This window comes from Teleopsis dalmanni, chromosome 1, assembly GCF_002237135.1.
Source record: "Teleopsis dalmanni isolate 2A chromosome 1, ASM223713v2, whole genome shotgun sequence".
Lineage (NCBI taxonomy): Eukaryota > Metazoa > Arthropoda > Insecta > Diptera > Diopsidae > Teleopsis > Teleopsis dalmanni.
Window position 1 is genome coordinate 26152622 of NC_051846.1, and position 17851 is coordinate 26170472.

At 29.3% G+C, this 17851-nt stretch overlaps 2 protein-coding genes across 2 annotated transcripts in view; both read left to right on the forward strand.

Annotated features, from left to right (window-relative positions):
- Positions 1-17851, forward strand: part of LOC119672781 (cyclin-dependent kinase 14-like) — a gene marked incomplete in the record, with an annotated part of 829514 nt that overhangs the window by 393017 nt on the left and 418646 nt on the right.
- LOC119678557 (laminin subunit alpha-like) overlaps positions 1-17851 on the forward strand; it is a 24760-nt gene that overhangs the window by 6639 nt on the left and 270 nt on the right. The window contains exons 2-13 of the mRNA XM_038090451.1: positions 4938-5084; positions 12048-12672; positions 12774-12983; positions 13042-13314; positions 13376-13513; positions 13573-13845; positions 14815-15667; positions 15724-15987; positions 16057-16447; positions 16655-16935; positions 16995-17220; positions 17289-17847. Of these exons, the coding sequence (XP_037946379.1) occupies positions 4938-5084; positions 12048-12672; positions 12774-12983; positions 13042-13314; positions 13376-13513; positions 13573-13845; positions 14815-15667; positions 15724-15987; positions 16057-16447; positions 16655-16935; positions 16995-17220; positions 17289-17847 (4240 nt within the window). The remainder of the gene's footprint in view (positions 1-4937; positions 5085-12047; positions 12673-12773; positions 12984-13041; positions 13315-13375; positions 13514-13572; positions 13846-14814; positions 15668-15723; positions 15988-16056; positions 16448-16654; positions 16936-16994; positions 17221-17288; positions 17848-17851) is intronic.

Here is a 17851-nt window from a genome sequence, read left to right on the forward strand (position 1 = left end):
AAAGTATTCGTGTTTCTGTAAAGCTAGACTTTCTTTGTATGGTGACAAAGAAGCTTTATTAAAATTTAGAGGGCTTTTGAATAGCAAAGAAAGAAATAAAGGACAAACACAAAAATTTATTTTAATTTTATTGAAGTTTGGCTGACCATACAACGCTGTTTCGAGTATTGCCAAGTACTCTTCATCAGTGGTCTTTAGAATAATCGAATTTTTATTTAATTAGTTTATAGTCCGTATATAATTTGTTTGGACTGCAAGTGCCAGGCTTAGAACTCGTGCCTGTCAAATTAGAAGCGATGACTAATCGTGTAAATCACATATATAAATATATTTGATATACTATTCTATATTTCATAATTGAAAAATTGAAATTCTAGGTTTACTTCTAGCAAATCTTAAAAACTCTTTCCACTAACTTAAAAAAATATACTTAATGATATAGCTTAATGATACGATCAAATTAAATCTAATTCTAGTTAATATTTTTTTCGAAAGCATCTTCATATTTTAATATATTTTTTGCATAATGAATTATTTTAAAAGGAGTTCTTCACCGTTTCATTAGTCATTGGAGCTAAATCTCCTTCTTAAATACTATTATTGCGGTCTGAAAACAGAGAGAAGTTACTGACAGTTAGATTCATAGAATATCTTTCATGGGTAAGCAATAAAAAGTTCAATTAATAATCTAAAAGATATATATTTATAACAACGTCCTTTTAATATATCGAGATTTATATCGAAGTATAATGAATTATAGGTTTTCGTTCCGGTAATTATTGTTTTATTAGAGCAAATTTCTTTCCCTAAGCATTACTTTTTTGGTCTGCAAACAGGTAATAGTTACTGAGAGCTAGATTCATAGAATATGGCAATTCAGAGTGTAAATAGTAACTGATGGATTAGTGATGTAGTGAAATTTCTTGGTGTAAGATCGCCTTTTATTTCTTAATTTAGTCTTGTTGTATTGGCAATTTCTCAAGACTATCGATGAATAACTATCGAGACCGTGCGATCTCGAAATACCTAGGATAAATTTTCGATTAAAAAAAATTTTTTTTTATAATATTACATCTGGATTAATCTAGATAGGATTAATTGTTATGAAAATGAGAAGAATAACACGATTACAACGACACTAACTCGTCAACTAAGCGTTAAACTGTTATAAGATTTTGACACATATCCTTGAAAGGTTACTAGTTTCTAGATTCATAGGTAGTGATATATGTTTAGATCATCCTACGAACTTATAGTATGACGTAATATTTTTAAAAGTAGAACTCAATGCATCAAGAATAAATTAACTAAAAAAATTTATTTTTTGTGTTTTAATTTTTTAAAAAGAAATATTTTTTTAATTTAGGCTTCCATGTATGATTACAGGGAACAACCGCAATGTTGCGTCTTTAATAAACAACCGCAAATTAAATATAAAAAAAAATGTTATTTATTTTTTTCAATTTAATCACATTGATTGGTTTTAAAATTCTTCGAATTCCCTTCTCTTTTCAAAATTTCTTTATTTATTAATCTACTACGCCCCTGAGAACGCACACATTTTAATTGATCAAACAACGAAAATTATAGCCTTTCGTATGTAGCATATGCAGCGCACATGGCTTAGATTTTTTTTTAAATCAAAAAACTGAACTTTGTATATTTTATTTTTGAAAAAATCATTTTTTTATTTGCTTATACATATACAAAAATAGGTTATTTTAGCACATGATCCCATATCAAAATTATACTAAATTGGGATGAATTGTCAAATATTTGATTTGTTTAAAATGATTGTATTCGAAATCTTATCAAAGATTTGAGAAAAATTAATTTTTTTAAATAAACACAAATTCCGGTTTGGTTTTGATTTTTTAAATTGTAATATTTATAAATTATTAATTTTATTTTATTTATTATAATTATTATACAAGAATTATTTACTTATATTGTTTAATTTATTTATATTAATTAATTATTTTTAACCCAATTTTAAAAACGGTTTAAAAAATTTTTTATGATTAAATAGTTATTGTGGTTAAGTTTTTTTTTTATACAAACTTTATTTAATAATTGTAAGTTCACACTTTTTCCTAATAAATAAAATTATATTTTCCATCCCTTATATATCCCTCTTTTGCTTATGAAGAACTTTCATTTAAAGAACCAGATTTACAAAAAAAAATTTCTGTGAGTAATCTAGAATATTTAAGTCTTAAGGCACCAACATGACTACCCGATGAATCTAATTTGAGAGATAATTATTATTATACCAAAATAATTTCATCATATGATCTTTATTGAATACTCACTAATGATTTCTAATGATACTGCTAATGGTTTTAAATGACAATAAATGGCAATTAATATACATGTATTCATAAATACATATCTTATATATATAAGATATTCATCGATTTATATTTGATAAATATATACATATATATACTTTTAGACATAACCTTTTTCTGCCATTTTAGAAACAGTTAGAGATAATTGTAATATATTTTAATATAATATATTAAAATATATGATGGGTAGTTTGGTAAGACTTGAAACAGCGCATGGTCAGCCAAAAATTCATTAATTAAAAAAAATACTAAAAATAAAATTTTTGTTGTGTGTAGTTGTACTACTATTCGAAAAAACTTCTATATAAAATATAGAAATAGTTATTTGAAAAAAAATTTATTTGATTAAAAAATATTAATAAATAAATTTTAATAAACTAAAATTTTAAAAATTTTTTCTTTAACATAATTTTAAATTATTTTACTCAATATTATTTCAAACACATGCGAACATTGTATAGAATTGCTTTCTGCTTATCTCAATCTAAGTTGACTAAGGGCTCACTTCCCACAAATGTTTTGAAAGATCAACATTTATATGACTTGGTCTTATTTCGAACAGATAAGAAATGATTTAAAGCATATAATTATCATATATTCTTTACCATAGTCATAGTTAAATTAAAAAGGGGATACGGAATACTTCTTAATACATTTAAAAAAAGAAATATACATATCTGAATATTTCTAATTTGTGAATTATTTCTTAATTTAGGAACAAATTTATTGTAAACTAATATATATCTTCAAATATAGGATTACTGAATAGAAATTCAATTAAAGGAGTAAACAAATGTTCTTTACGATTCTAAATTAGAATTAAAATACAATTTATTAAGCGTAGATTCTGTTTGTATATTATCCCCTGATACCTATAGTTTTAATATTACATATAGACAAAATAAATTTTCTTGGAGTAAATGTCTTTGTCCTAAGCATCACTTGTTCGGTCTGCAAGCAGATAGTAGTTACTAAGAGCTAGCTCCATAGAATATGTTAAATGGGTAAGCAATTCAAAGTGTAAATAGTAATTGATCGACCAGTTATGTAGTGAATTTTCTAGGAGAAGAAAGATCTGTCCGAAAATTATATACATACAATTAAACAAATAGATGTTTTCAAAAACCGCTAAAGATTTTATCTAATGATTGATTGTATTTAATTGATTGATTAAATATAAAAAATTATTTAGGACTTAAAAATTCTCACATTATTATACCCTTTTCTTTTCGAAATGGATTAGTTGTAAGACAAAAATAATTTATTATTTGAAATGTAGTTTTAAAGATCTATTGCTACAGACTTCACTATAAATATTACAGTTCCTCAGATAGAGTATTTCGGGTAGATATGTTGTTGATTCTAAGATTAAAATATTTCTCGTTATTAAACTCTTCCTTGTAAAGAAAGTTTTATAAACACAAAATGGATAGGTTAAATATTATACAGTACTTAAAGAATTATTAAATAGATTTAAGAATTATAGCTCCTTTCGATATGATTCTAGTACAGCATTTTGAGTTGGAATGCTGATGCTTCTAACACTCATTCGAGTTATTTTTTAAGTTGTCTATTATAATTAACGTTTTATAAGTATTATAGGTAGGTAAGATATTAAAAAGTTCTTGAAGAATTACAGTCTCTGAAAATAATTATAATATAATACTTATTATCCCTCAAATAAATTACTTTGGGTAAACATGATGGCTATAAGACTAAAATATTCTAGATCGCTCGCAGGAATTCTTCTTTTAAACCTGCTTTTTAAATACAAAGTTTTTTATAAGTAAAGCACGGATATATTATTATCTATATATGTACTTATATACTTTCGTTTTAAGTATTAAAAAATTACAGCCTCAAAAAATAATTATAATATAATACTTATTATCTCCGAAATGAATTACTTTGGGTAAACATGATGGCTATAAGACTAAAACATTCTAGATCGCTCGCAGGAATTTATCTTATGAACCCGTTTCTTAAATACAAAGTTTTTTATAAGCTAAACACGGATATATTATTATCTATATATGTACTTATGTACTTTCGTTATAAGTATTAATTAATTTGATGGCTGTAAAATAAAATTAAACTTTTATGTACTTTTAATATGTACTTTTATATACTTTTAAACTTTTAATATTTATGTTTAATTATATTAATTTATATATATTTATTCATATTTATTTTATGTTTATTTTATTAATTTTCATTTTAATGAAAATGAAATTAATTTTCATAATTTTAATTTTAATGTGTTATAAAAGTGTTAATATAATTTATTAACATTTCATGGTTGTGATATATAATATTTCAGATACTTTTAATTTATACCTTATTATATGTGAATTACTATATTATTATATATATTTATATTAGTTTAATAGATACTTTCCAAGCACAACATATAGACCTTATAGGTTTGCTATGTGCAATTGCCGTATCTAATAAATATTATTTAATATAATTATGTTACCATGAAAATCTTTATGTATAGATATATGTTGATATATATTTCTTGAATATATGTTTTTTTATATATACAAAACCAAAAATTTATTAATTCATCTCTTGGTTTTCTAGGTTTGCGATTATTGTGATCCAAATGTGCCCGAAAAGAATCATGCACCAGAGTTTGCTATTGACGGTACTGAGGCCTGGTGGCAATCGCCTCCATTATCTCGTGGTATGAAATTCAATGAAGTAAACTTGACAATTGATTTCGGACAGGTAAGCAAAAGAGAAAAAAATTGTATAACAATTGAAAATTTTTTTAAACAATGCATTTATAAGATACAATAAAAAGTATCTATTAGTGTATTGGTTTCAAAATCTTATCTTATTTATTCTTATGCTGTGTGCATATCTTCTACTGTTGTTTATGTTTGAAATGTTTTATTCGATTGTATGAATGAATCTCTAAAATACGGATACATGTGGTATAAGTTTGTATGGGGCATCATATTCTATGCTGTATGTTGAATAACGAATGCACATAAACTTCAGGCAACCTCGTCCAACGACATCATAAAAATTAGTCCGGTTCTTAAAAAAATGCAGCAATCTTATCTGCCTTTTTTTAGTTTGTATTACAATTTTTGTTGTTAATTTTCTCCTTAATTTATTTTGTACACACATCACACATGTGAATGCAACGATAGACCCGAAAGATACATAAAACTGAAAACTGAAAAATGTGAAATAAACGAAAAAAATAAAAATGAAATAAAATAAAATAAAAGGAATTAAAAAGAAACTGTTTATAATGGAAAAAAGGTTCAAATTGATGAACTGCCAACGTTTGCCGCGTCATATGTCTGCGGTTGACATAAGATACATTGACTTTGCTCCCATTTGCACGTTCAACACTTTTAAGTAAAAGTCTTCGAAGTAAAATGCTTACTTGGGCAAGGTGTTCGAATCAAGTTTTTGCTTTTAAGCAGGGTTTCATATTACTTTTTAATATATATAAAATAATAATTATATTTCATGGTATATAATTTTTATTCACCATTTAAAATATATATATAATACATATGTTATTAACCCATCATATGTACATATTCCTATCAATAAATGCTCCACAAATATGATCAAAACTTAAAGTCTTTGGGTTACAGGTTATCGTAGGTCTTTCAAATTATATATTTTGATATTTTAGTTAAAAATAATACTTTTAGAAATAATTTGATGGTACATGCCTACATCTTGTAAAAAGTTTATTAGCCTTAGAAACACATTCTAGAGAAGATAAGATTCTTTAAATAGGAAAAAAAAATTTAAGAAAATATAGTCTAAAGTAAGTTTATGTATTTGTGTTCACACATAATATACTTTGTATAGATACAAATCCATATTTGTATAAATGCATAAGTATATGCTTGAGGAAACGCGTGCTTCTTGATAAGAATATTTCTGTAGTGCAAAGTAAAATGTATATTTTAATATCAAATATGTCTACATATATATGTTTAAACAGGGTGTTTTTTCAAATAATATTATTCAAGAAAGCGAAAAATCAAATGAGATATTTGTCTTCATTTTTCTTTCATACTTTATATCTCTCTTAATAGAGCAATGGATCAGTTCTAAAAGACGATTTACTTTTTGTTTCTTGGAACAAGAACATATCTGCTAAATTTTTGTTAAGAAACACCTTGTGTGAATATATGCATGTATATATATATGTATACATAAAATATATTTATATTAATATATTACATTAGAATCTGTCTGTAAAAGAATATATATGTCGAAGTTTTCTTATCTTAATAGTAACGTATTCTTAAATATGTGACCCGAATTGAAAGCGTTGTCGTCGTGGAAGTATTTCGGAAAGTAATATGGTTTAATATTATTCAATCAAGAAAAAAATAAAATACAAATTACATAATGAAAACACGGAATGAATGGTATCTCTTATTAATATACCAATAATCTTATTATTATTTGATTAGGACAATATTAGTCAGGATTAACAATAAATACTTCAACATTGATTATTTTAAATATACAACAGATCTGTGAGATATACTCGAAGACTTAAAAGGAAAAAGTTCTGTGTAAATTGTAATCATTTTTAAAATTTAAAAGCAGGTCTTAAGAAGAGTGATAAAATACTAATATGGTTGCTTGTTTAATTCTAAATATTAGCAGTTGAAGTAATTGTTGCATTCCTGTAGGTGTAAGTCTAAGTCGTTAGATTATTACATTCACAAAGGCAAGTAAATATCGTGTTATACAATAATTTCATTGCTTAATATATTTGTATATCTACAATAGTACCTACCATGGTTTTCTGGGCTCATACATTTTTACTAGTCAGGTAAAGGGTGACTTGTCTATTTTACTTTGACTTGGTACACAGAAACAAATCAAAAGTGTCTAGGTTAATATCTGTTTTAATAGGAGTCTATACTGTAGGTTAGCATGGGATCAAGCTCGGCCTACCACATAGTATCCTCTATACTACATATTAACCAATGTTCGTAGAAAAGACACCAGAACACCCAAATTAAAAGCCAACTCGCACTAATAGTTCATTAGCCAGCGGGTGCTAGATAATTGTCCAGGGGTGTCACGTTGAGGCTAAGCGACAATTTAGATTAAGAACGACAAGAATTGCGTTGGCATTTCCCAAGTTAAATATAATCAGATACGCGACCCCTCTTAAGTGTCTTAAGACCACGTATGTAAGTGTTTGAGCATTTAACATTATTTCTTTCTGCAGTGTCCAATTTATATATATTATTACAGGATAGGTGAAATTTGTTATTATGTTATATTTGCTTTATATAGTTAAATTATGTAGATTTAAATAGAATGTCATTAACTTTGTGGAAGCAATAGTGTTCAGAATAGATTGTAAATTGTATTATATGTTTGGTCCCAATTCCAATATTTGCCTAGGCAAAACTTTAAATGAGGTTATTGATATCTGTAAAACACTGCAACTAATATTGGAAACATCCAGTAGAAAGTTGGGACAGTTAAAATTCTGTCTTCGATATATTTCTAAAGTCATGTAATATAATATTAAGTATATTATAATATTTATTGTAATTTATTATTATAATATTATACTTAAAGTATTTTGGTCGGAATAAATGTGTCTATTATAATATAAAGGACTTGTTTTAGTAGTATTATCAATATTTTAGTCCCTGCTTCCTAAAATTAATAGGTAGATTGGTATTGTACCAATGTTTGTTCGTTTGATATTTGGTTGCCAGAAAATTACACTTGAGAGTGCACAAAGCTTACTATACATTATTTTTGGCGGATAATACAAAATATCTGCTTAGTATTGTATTTCTGTTCTAATTTTTACAACAATTTCTAATTAACCTTTTAACTAAAATTTTTTTTATTTTAAAAAGCTATTAATTAATTAAATAATACTAGAGTAGTTAATATAATTTAACCATTCATAACGAAAGCATATGATATTACAAAAATTTTTTTCATAATTTTTTATCAAGAACGAACGGAAACAGTGAGGGCCATTATCGCTATGGCCGATTTTTGCTTCTTTGTACAGTACAGTTTCTTTCATCTTTTCTTATGTGCGGCCAAAGGAAACGATGTAGTTTTTCACTTTATTATTAAGGCAATGTGAGAAATGTCTTGATGTGTTCATTTAACAAATTTAATTGTGAAATATAAATTTTTGAGCAATTCATTTAATATTCGCTCATCAACACATATTCAAAATGTGCTGATCTTTCTCATCAAATTTCATGTGGATTAGCTCATGCACTAAAAATTGCTGTTTAGTGCTTATCAAAATGGGTTTCAGTTTCGGAACTTGAGTGTTGAGAATTTTACTAAATGTAATTACAGTTTATATTTTTATTTTTTTATGTGCCTTTATGTGTTAAGATACTTGGTACTCAATGATATACTATATACATATATAGAAAATAGTTTATCGCAAAAATACTTGTAAATTGATATTTGCGTGTTTCTATTCAAAATATTGCATTCTTAATGTAATGTCATAAGAATAATTTTTTAGTTTATTTATACATGTTTTTATGTATGTATATGTATGTATGTACAATGTATGTATATATACAATTTACACAATTTATTAAATATAGCTTTGTGAGCACATTTCAAATAAATTTTATCTTTATAATTATAAATTTATACATTTTATTTTAATATCAAAATAGTTTAGATCCGGTCTATGGTATATAGAGTTTACACCATACTTATTTAGTACTAGTACTTATTTAAATGCAATTAACTGATATTCGAGGATATTGATTTTATATATTTTTTATTTATGAAAATATATATGTATAAATAACAAAATGATATATGTTATTTCAATAGTTTTCTGACAATTTTGAGTAAAGAACTGCGATTCAGTTTCTTCAAATTTTAATACTTAAGACTTATGTATTTAATACTTATTTCACTACTAAAGTTATTGTAGTTCACTACTTTTCGAAACCTCTCTCTCTCAAATACTTAAGATTTTAATATTTAATATTTAAAATATATAAATAATATTTAAAATTTAATATTTAAAAAATCAGATCAGTTGATTTCCTCTAATATCGGTTTGTTATATTAAGTAAAATATTTATGTAGTATATAACTTTTGTTCAAAAAGTATCCGGATTTTATTAACTACTCCTTAAGTAAGAGACCTTTTTCAAAGTTTTTTGTTATGTTGGTACACCCTTTCTTGACATATGGTACAAATTTGAGCGCCATCTGTCATTCAGTTTGTTTACAGCAGTTTAGTTTGTTTACAGAATCACTATAAAAGTGATCTTATAATCCTATCATAACATTAGTTTTGTTGTAACTAAAACGCAGCGTTGTATTTTAAATTTTGCTATAAGCTTTTATTTTTGTATATTCAATACTCCCTGAATAGATCAAATTGCTGCCAAAAGCAGTCCAGATGATTTTATGCTATTATTTTTTCCTAAATTATATTTAATTAATTTGCCCAGAAAAATTTTAACATATATTTGGATGGTATTAGTAACATACTTAAATACTCTGAATGTGTTCCGAAGGTATCCTGACGGACTATCCTGACGGACTATCCTGACGGATATGCGCTTTACTACGCCTTACTCAGTCTTGTCTCTGATATTTTCTTGTGACTAAAAATCCAGAGAAACGTAATCTTGAATTGCGCCGACAACTTGATTAGAGCTGCGTTGCAATTATCCTCAATAACCGTGTGTATACCCAATTGTTGTTGGATTTGGTCAAATCAGTAAGTTGATACCAGACAGTTTATTCCACTTTTAAAGTGCAAAGTGCTTGTAAATTGCTTGTAAACAACGACAATCATAAAATTTTTTCAATTTATACTGTTTTTTTTCAATAAGTCCTTTTTGTAATTTAATACTCATCCCTGTAGTGCTTAAAACTTTCAATACCATCATAAGAAACACTGAAATCTTCAAAATAATTACAGTCATATCTTGTTAAAATTTTTCGATATCCAAAGATATTTTGCAAAATGTAAATAATATGATGGGGTTTTAATTTGATTAGTTGGGTGCATGAGATGTAGTGTTCGAAGTTTAATTTATTGTCATTGCAATTACACAAAAAACAAACAAATATTTGTTTTAATATGTAACAGAGAGAGGATATCATGTTCGTTACACATCATCTTAGATTTGGGTCCATTTATATTAAATAGTTAATTCTGATAATATTTGTTCTTAATATTTTTATCAAGATGACGCTAAGAATCGTTTTAGCAAAGTCCATCAGTCTGAATGAATGTCAATAATAACTAACATAATTATTCGGACCAATTTTGTATCGGATTGTTGTTTTATAATAGATTTATTCTATGTGTCTTTTAGTTTATATTTTTATTCGTTCAAGATATGTTAAATACTTATATCGTCTCTTCTTTAAGTTTCCATTCACTTTTTATTAAAGAAATTAACATAAGGATGCCATTCAATCCCAGTATGAAAAAAAAGAACAGCCTACATAATGTATAGTATAGTATATTATATCAAATTATTAATATACAATATATTATATTATAGTTATTATAATAATGACTTCACAGAACTGAAATCAAATACTTACAATAATTGCATACAAGTATTAGTAATAAAATATTTTAGGTTTCTATATGAACCACTGGCGTCAAGTGTACTAACTGCATTACCGGATAACTGTAGTTATCGATTTACAGAATATATTTGTAGTCAACATTTTTTAACGTATGTTTTAAAAATTTATATTCAAATTTAAAAAATTTATATTTAAAATTTAAAAATTTATATCTAAATTTAAAACTAAACAAATTTGTTTCTACGGTTATAAAATATATTTGTACTGTACAATTTTTCGGTGTCCTAAAAATATGCACTACTTTTTGGCTTGGAGATCGTAGAAAAATTGTTTCATACGTCGCAAGATCGTATTTCGAAACTGAAATTTTTTTAAAAATTACTATAAACTAACAATAGTTGTTTAAGAATCAGGTTTAAGCTATTGAATGTTCCACACTTCAACTCATTCGGTGATATATTCAGCATTAGTATTGCCCACTTTTATCAATGCGTCCGGTTGGTTCTAGCATAACCATTCTCCTACCCAGCATTTCGAAAAATTGTGAAATTAAAACGACTTTTAAGCTAACTTAACCTTAGATAAATTTGAATATCTATATATTAAGCTATTTACTACCATTTTTGCGTTTGATTACTGGAATGGGTTCTAAGCATTCTAACCCTAACTATTCAACGATTGGAACCTTTATTCTTTATCCCTGAGATTGTTGCTAGATTCCACTTACCGAAAAATAGATTAAAAATTGATATACAAAAGCTTAATAGGTTACAGGCTCCTCGGGGAGGTATGCAGATCTGATGTAAATTGTTGTTTAGTCTGATGAAGTGATAAACTATAATCTAGTCAAGGCGTAAAGAGCAGTTTTGAAAATACCTCGAGTTAAGAAAGAGTAAAAGGCTCAAATAGCTTCAACATAATAATATAATTGAGTTCACCAATTAAGCCAATTTGCGTGATTAGAATATTGCATTATATTAGGGGGATTAATATAATAGCTTTATTATTTTATATAGAGTTCTAAAGAACTATCTTCAACTACTAGAATAACTTGTTAACAATTATTTTTGAGTTTTTAAATTTTATTAGTTTCTAAAAATAAAATACTAATTTTTTTTATAGGAATTCCATGTTGCTTATTTATTTATACGTATGGGTAACTCACCACGTCCTGGTTTATGGACTTTGGAAAAATCCACAGATTATGGTAAAACATGGACACCATGGCAACATTTCTCCGATACACCCGCCGATTGTGAAACTTACTTTGGTAAAGACACTTACAAACCAATTACCCGTGATGACGATGTTATCTGCACAACCGAATATTCGAAAATTGTACCACTGGAAAATGGTGAAATTCCTGTGATGCTTTTAAACGAACGTCCATCGTCTACGAACTATTTTAACTCAACTGTGCTGCAAGAATGGACGCGTGCAACCAATGTGCGTATACGTCTTTTACGTACCAAAAATTTATTAGGTCATTTGATGTCCGTAGCGAGACAAGACCCTACAGTGACCCGACGTTATTTCTATTCCATCAAAGATATTTCGATTGGTGGTCGTTGTATGTGCAATGGTCATGCAGATACATGCGACGTGAAAGATCATAAAAGTCCTGTACGTATATTGGCTTGCCGCTGTCAACATCATACTTGCGGTATACAATGTAATGAGTGTTGTCCTGGTTTTGAGCAGAAGAAATGGCGTCAAAATACAAATGCTCGTCCATTTGAATGTGAACGTACGTTTTGTTTTTTTAGGATCATGGTTAAAAAAATTACAATAATTTATATATATATTTAGAAAATATTTAATTTTTTTTGTTTAAATTGATTGTTTTAGCTTGCAACTGTCATGGTCATTCAAATGAGTGCGTTTATGAAGAAGATATCGATAAAAAAGGATTATCACTGGATATACATGGACGTTACGATGGTGGTGGCAAATGTTTGAACTGCCAGCATAATACCGAAGGTATCAATTGCAATAAATGTAAGCCGAAATATTATAGACCACGTGGCAAATATTGGAATGAAACAGATGTCTGCAAACGTAAGTTACTTGGCTTATGGAGCTTCATTTAATTTTTTCATAACCATCACTTTTGTAGCTTGCAATTGTGAATTCTTTTATTCCACTGGACATTGTGAGGAAGAAACTGGACGTTGCGAATGTCGTAAAGCTTTCCAACCACCAAATTGCGATTCCTGTGCTTATGGTTATTATGGCTATCCAAATTGTCGCGAATGTGATTGCTACTTGTTGGGTACTGAAGGTCATCATTGTGAAGCTGTTAATGGTGAATGTCCTTGTAAAGTAAATTTCGCAGGGCATTACTGCAAACAGTGTGCTGAAGGTTTCTATGCGTTCCCTGAATGCAAAGGTACTTCTTCTTAAATAGAGTTGTTAAAAGTTAACTTTAAATTTATTTAATGTTTTCATAGCTTGTGAGTGCAACCAAATTGGTTCAATTAGCAACGACTGTGACTTGGAAACTGGTCAGTGCAAGTGTTTAAGTAGTTTTGGTGGCGAACAGTGTGAACGGTGCAAACACGGTTATTTCAATTATCCTAAATGTCAATGTAAGTAAATGAATTCTTAGTTTCAATTTAAATGATTCTTCTAATTTGCATTTCAACAGATTGTGATTGCGACATACAAGGAACCCAGGATGAAATTTGTAATAAAGAAAATGGTCAATGTATATGTCGCGAAGGTTTCGGTGGTCCTCGCTGTGATCAGTGCTTACCTGGCTATTTCAATTATCCAGATTGTAAGGCTTGCAATTGTTCCACCACTGGCAGTACGGCTATCACTTGTGACAACACCGGCAAATGTAATTGTTTGCCCAATTTTGCTGGCAAACAGTGTACACTTTGTAGTGCTGGTTATTTCAGCTATCCAGAATGTTTGCGTGAGTGAAAATTCTTTTAATATTAATGAGATATACAAACTGTCAGGGAAATATTTGCCATACGTTTTCATATGCCAACTTTTTTATATAATCATTTCTACCAAAAATAAAAATAACTATATTAAATGATTGAAGTTAGTTAGGTGTTAAAAGGGGAGTGTGGAACGAATTCTCCCCAATCAGCTAAAAAAGCCATTTTCATTTCAAAATTCTTCGTAATAATGGTTAGAAGAATGATCAAGTTAGAACCAGTCAAAAGCATTAATAAATGCAAATATATCTGATTGTGTTACAGAAAGAGCGTCCAAAAGTGTAAGCCTAGTCTTGGACAAGCCATAAATACAACTGCTGTTCTGGTGTCTTTTCTTCGAGCGTCGGTAAACATGTGCTACAGGAGATACTACATAGTAGATCAAGCTTAACCCCTTACTATTCTATGACCCAGTGCCCTGTTAAAACAGATATGAGCCTAGATACTTCTGATTTGCTTTTGTGTGCCAAGCCAGAGGTTCTACATTTAAAAAAGATTGGCCATGTAGTCCTTTACCTGGGTGCAGAGGAAGTATGAACTCTCTCAATAGAAAAAATCAGCCTTTGGCTGTAGCGGACAGGGGCAGAGATTGAAATAAGAGTTTCCACGGAAGAGTCACTCAGCCCAATAAGCTTATCTGCGCGCTCATTTCATACTATGTGGGAATACCCAAGAACCCAAACTACAGTTACCTTGGACCTGTGGCTTAAGTACGTTAAGTCTTGCGTACATTCTAGCAATAATTTAGCCGAAATACAGACTACTGATACTTTAATAGCTTTAATAATAAGAGCTGACTCTCAGTAAGAATAAACACTTCAAAAAATGATTGAAAAGTAAAATACAATATATATATTTTCTAATAAATATTTCCTTGAATAATAATGACTAACATAACAGAGCCAGTTGTATAAATAATGCAAATTTCTCTATTTTAGCTTGTAATTGTGATGTACATGGTTCGGAGGGCGTTACGTGCAATGCCGATGGCCAATGCTTGTGTTTGCCTAACTTTGATGGTAAACTCTGTGACTCCTGCAAAGAAGGCTATTATAACTTCCCAAGCTGTGAAGATTGTAATTGTGATCCGGCTGGCGTTATTGATAAGTTTGCGGGATGTGGCTCCGTGCCCATTGGTGAGTTGTGCCAGTGTAAAGAACGAGTTACTGGACGTATATGCAATGACTGCAAACCTCTTTATTGGAACTTGAATATAAGTAATCCTGATGGTTGCGAAGTGTGTGATTGTTGGGTTGATGGTACTATTGCTGCTATGGACACTTGTCTATCGAAGTCAGGACAATGTACCTGCAAACCGCATACACAGGGTCGGACTTGTAAAGAGTGCAGAGATGGTACTTATGATTTGGATGGTGCCTCGCTATTTGGCTGTAAGGATTGTAATTGTGATGTTGGCGGCTCATGGAAAACGGAATGTGACAAAATGACCGGTCAATGTGTTTGTCATCCTCGTGTTACGGGACGAGCATGTACACAGCCATTAACGACGCATTACTTCCCAACTCTGCATCAATTCCAGTATGAATACGAGGATGGTTCGCAGCCCTCTGGTGCACAAGTGCGTTATCAGTATGATGAAGATGTCTTTCCAGATTTTAGTAGTAAAGGTTATGCTGTTTTCAATGATATACAAAATGAAGTTCGCAATGATTTAAATGTATTTAAATCGTCTGTATATCGTATTGTTATACGTTATGTTAACCCAAATCCTGAAAATGTTACCGCTAATATTTTAATACAATCTGAAAATCCATTGGAAGTCGATCAAAAGTAAGTGAAATTTATTAAAAAATTACTCAATACTCTAGAATTAATTTTATATGCAGTGTTAAGGTGCTCTTGCGTCCAACAACCTCTCCACAATTTGTAACAGTTGCTGGTATTAAGGGTAATAAACCTTCCGCTGTTGTTTTGGATCCAGGCCGATACACCTTTACTACAAAAACCAATAAAAACATCATGTTAGATTATTTTGTACTGTTGCCAGCTGCTTATTATGAGGCCTCCATTTTAACAAGATATATCTCCAATCCTTGCGAATTGGGTAACATGGAACTATGCAGACATTACAAATATGCTTCAGTTGATGAGTGAGTCACATAAATTTTATTTTTATTAATATATTATAATAATATTCAATCAAAATCAATTGCTTACAGCTTCCAACCTGCTACAACTCCATTCATAATTGGTTCTAATAATAAGCCCACTAACCCAACACAACATTATAATGATCCAGAACATTTATCTATCATTAACCATGTCGGCGATATACCTGTCATTAGCGCAACACAACCCGATCTTAATTATATTATCGATGTGCCACGAAGTGGACGTTATATTTTCGTAATCGATTATATCAGTGAACGAAACTATGCCGAACCCTACTACATAAAACTACGAGTAGGTCAAAATGAGGAGGATTACGGTACCACAACATTGTATCCTTGCTTGTATTCAACTTCTTGTCGTACACCGATTATTGATGAAAACAGTCGAGAAAAAACATTTAATCTGGATGACGATGATAGCAAACCTGTAGTAGTTAGTGTAAGTAAATACATAATAACTTAAATATTATGAAGTAAATGATATAAATTAATATATTGTGCATATATACATATACATTTATAAACTAATTATATAAACAAAATGGATATGTATTAAGTCGAAATCGTTATAAATAAGATAATTGCTTTTTTGGAATACTTAAAGTAAAACAAAACAAAACTTTTTTACTTTTATATATCACCTTAGGCCGATTTTGAAGATTTTGGACGCGTCGCTATTATTTCAGTTACTGCCATACCAGCAGAGCAGTGGTCCATCGATTATATTATACCAAGTACAGTTTGTGTCATAAATAATCAGCAATGTGCTACACCTAAATTCCGTACAGTTCCTGACTCTAAAAAAATCGAATTCGAAACAGATCATGAAGATCGAGTCTCAGAAAATAAGCCACCATATGCTGTGCTCGATGAGCGAGTTAAATTGGTGCATTTGGATAGTAAAAATGAAGCCACTATCATAATTGAGTAAGTAAATCTATGATATGGTATATAATCCGCACATATTCTAATATAAATTTTAACAGATCCAAAGTATCAGATCCTGGACGTTATGTGATTTTAATCAAATACTACCAGCCACATCATCCCAAATATAATGTCATGTATACTTTGACAGCTGGTAAAAATCAATATGATGGCAAATTCGATGTCAATCATTGCCCATCAAGTTCGGGATGTCGTGGTGTGATACGTCCTAATGGTGAAGACTGGTGGTTCGATATTGATGACGAGTTCAAGTTTACTATTACAGTGAGTGTTATTTGAACTTGCTTTAAAAAATGAAACTAAATGAAATTATTTTTAAATTAAATTTACAGAATAATCGCCCTCAAGGTGTTTGGTTGGATTATATGGTTGTCGTACCGGTTGATCAATATAATGACGATTTGTTGGTAGAAGAAACATTTGATCAAACTAAAGAATTCATTAAACTTTGCGGACAGGATCACTTTTACATTACACATAACGCCTCGGAATTCTGCAAGAAAGCAGTATTTTCTCTAACTGCTGACTATAATAGTGGCGCTTTACCATGTAATTGTGATTATGCTGGCTCTACTAGCTTTGAGTGCGATCCATTTGGTGGTCAATGCCAGTGTAGGCCGAATGTTATTGAACGTCAGTGTGGCGCTTGTCGCACAGGCTTCTTTGGCTTTCCAGATTGCAAGCCTTGTCATTGCCCAAGCACAGCCATGTGCGAACCACATACTGGCGAATGTGTTTGTCCACCCAATGTAATGGGTGAATTGTGCGATATGTGTATGCCAAATACATATGGTTTCCACCAAATAATTGGTTGTGAATCTTGTGATTGTAACTATATGGGAGTTGCCAATGGCAATATGCAATGTAATATGTTAAATGGTTCGTGTGAATGTCG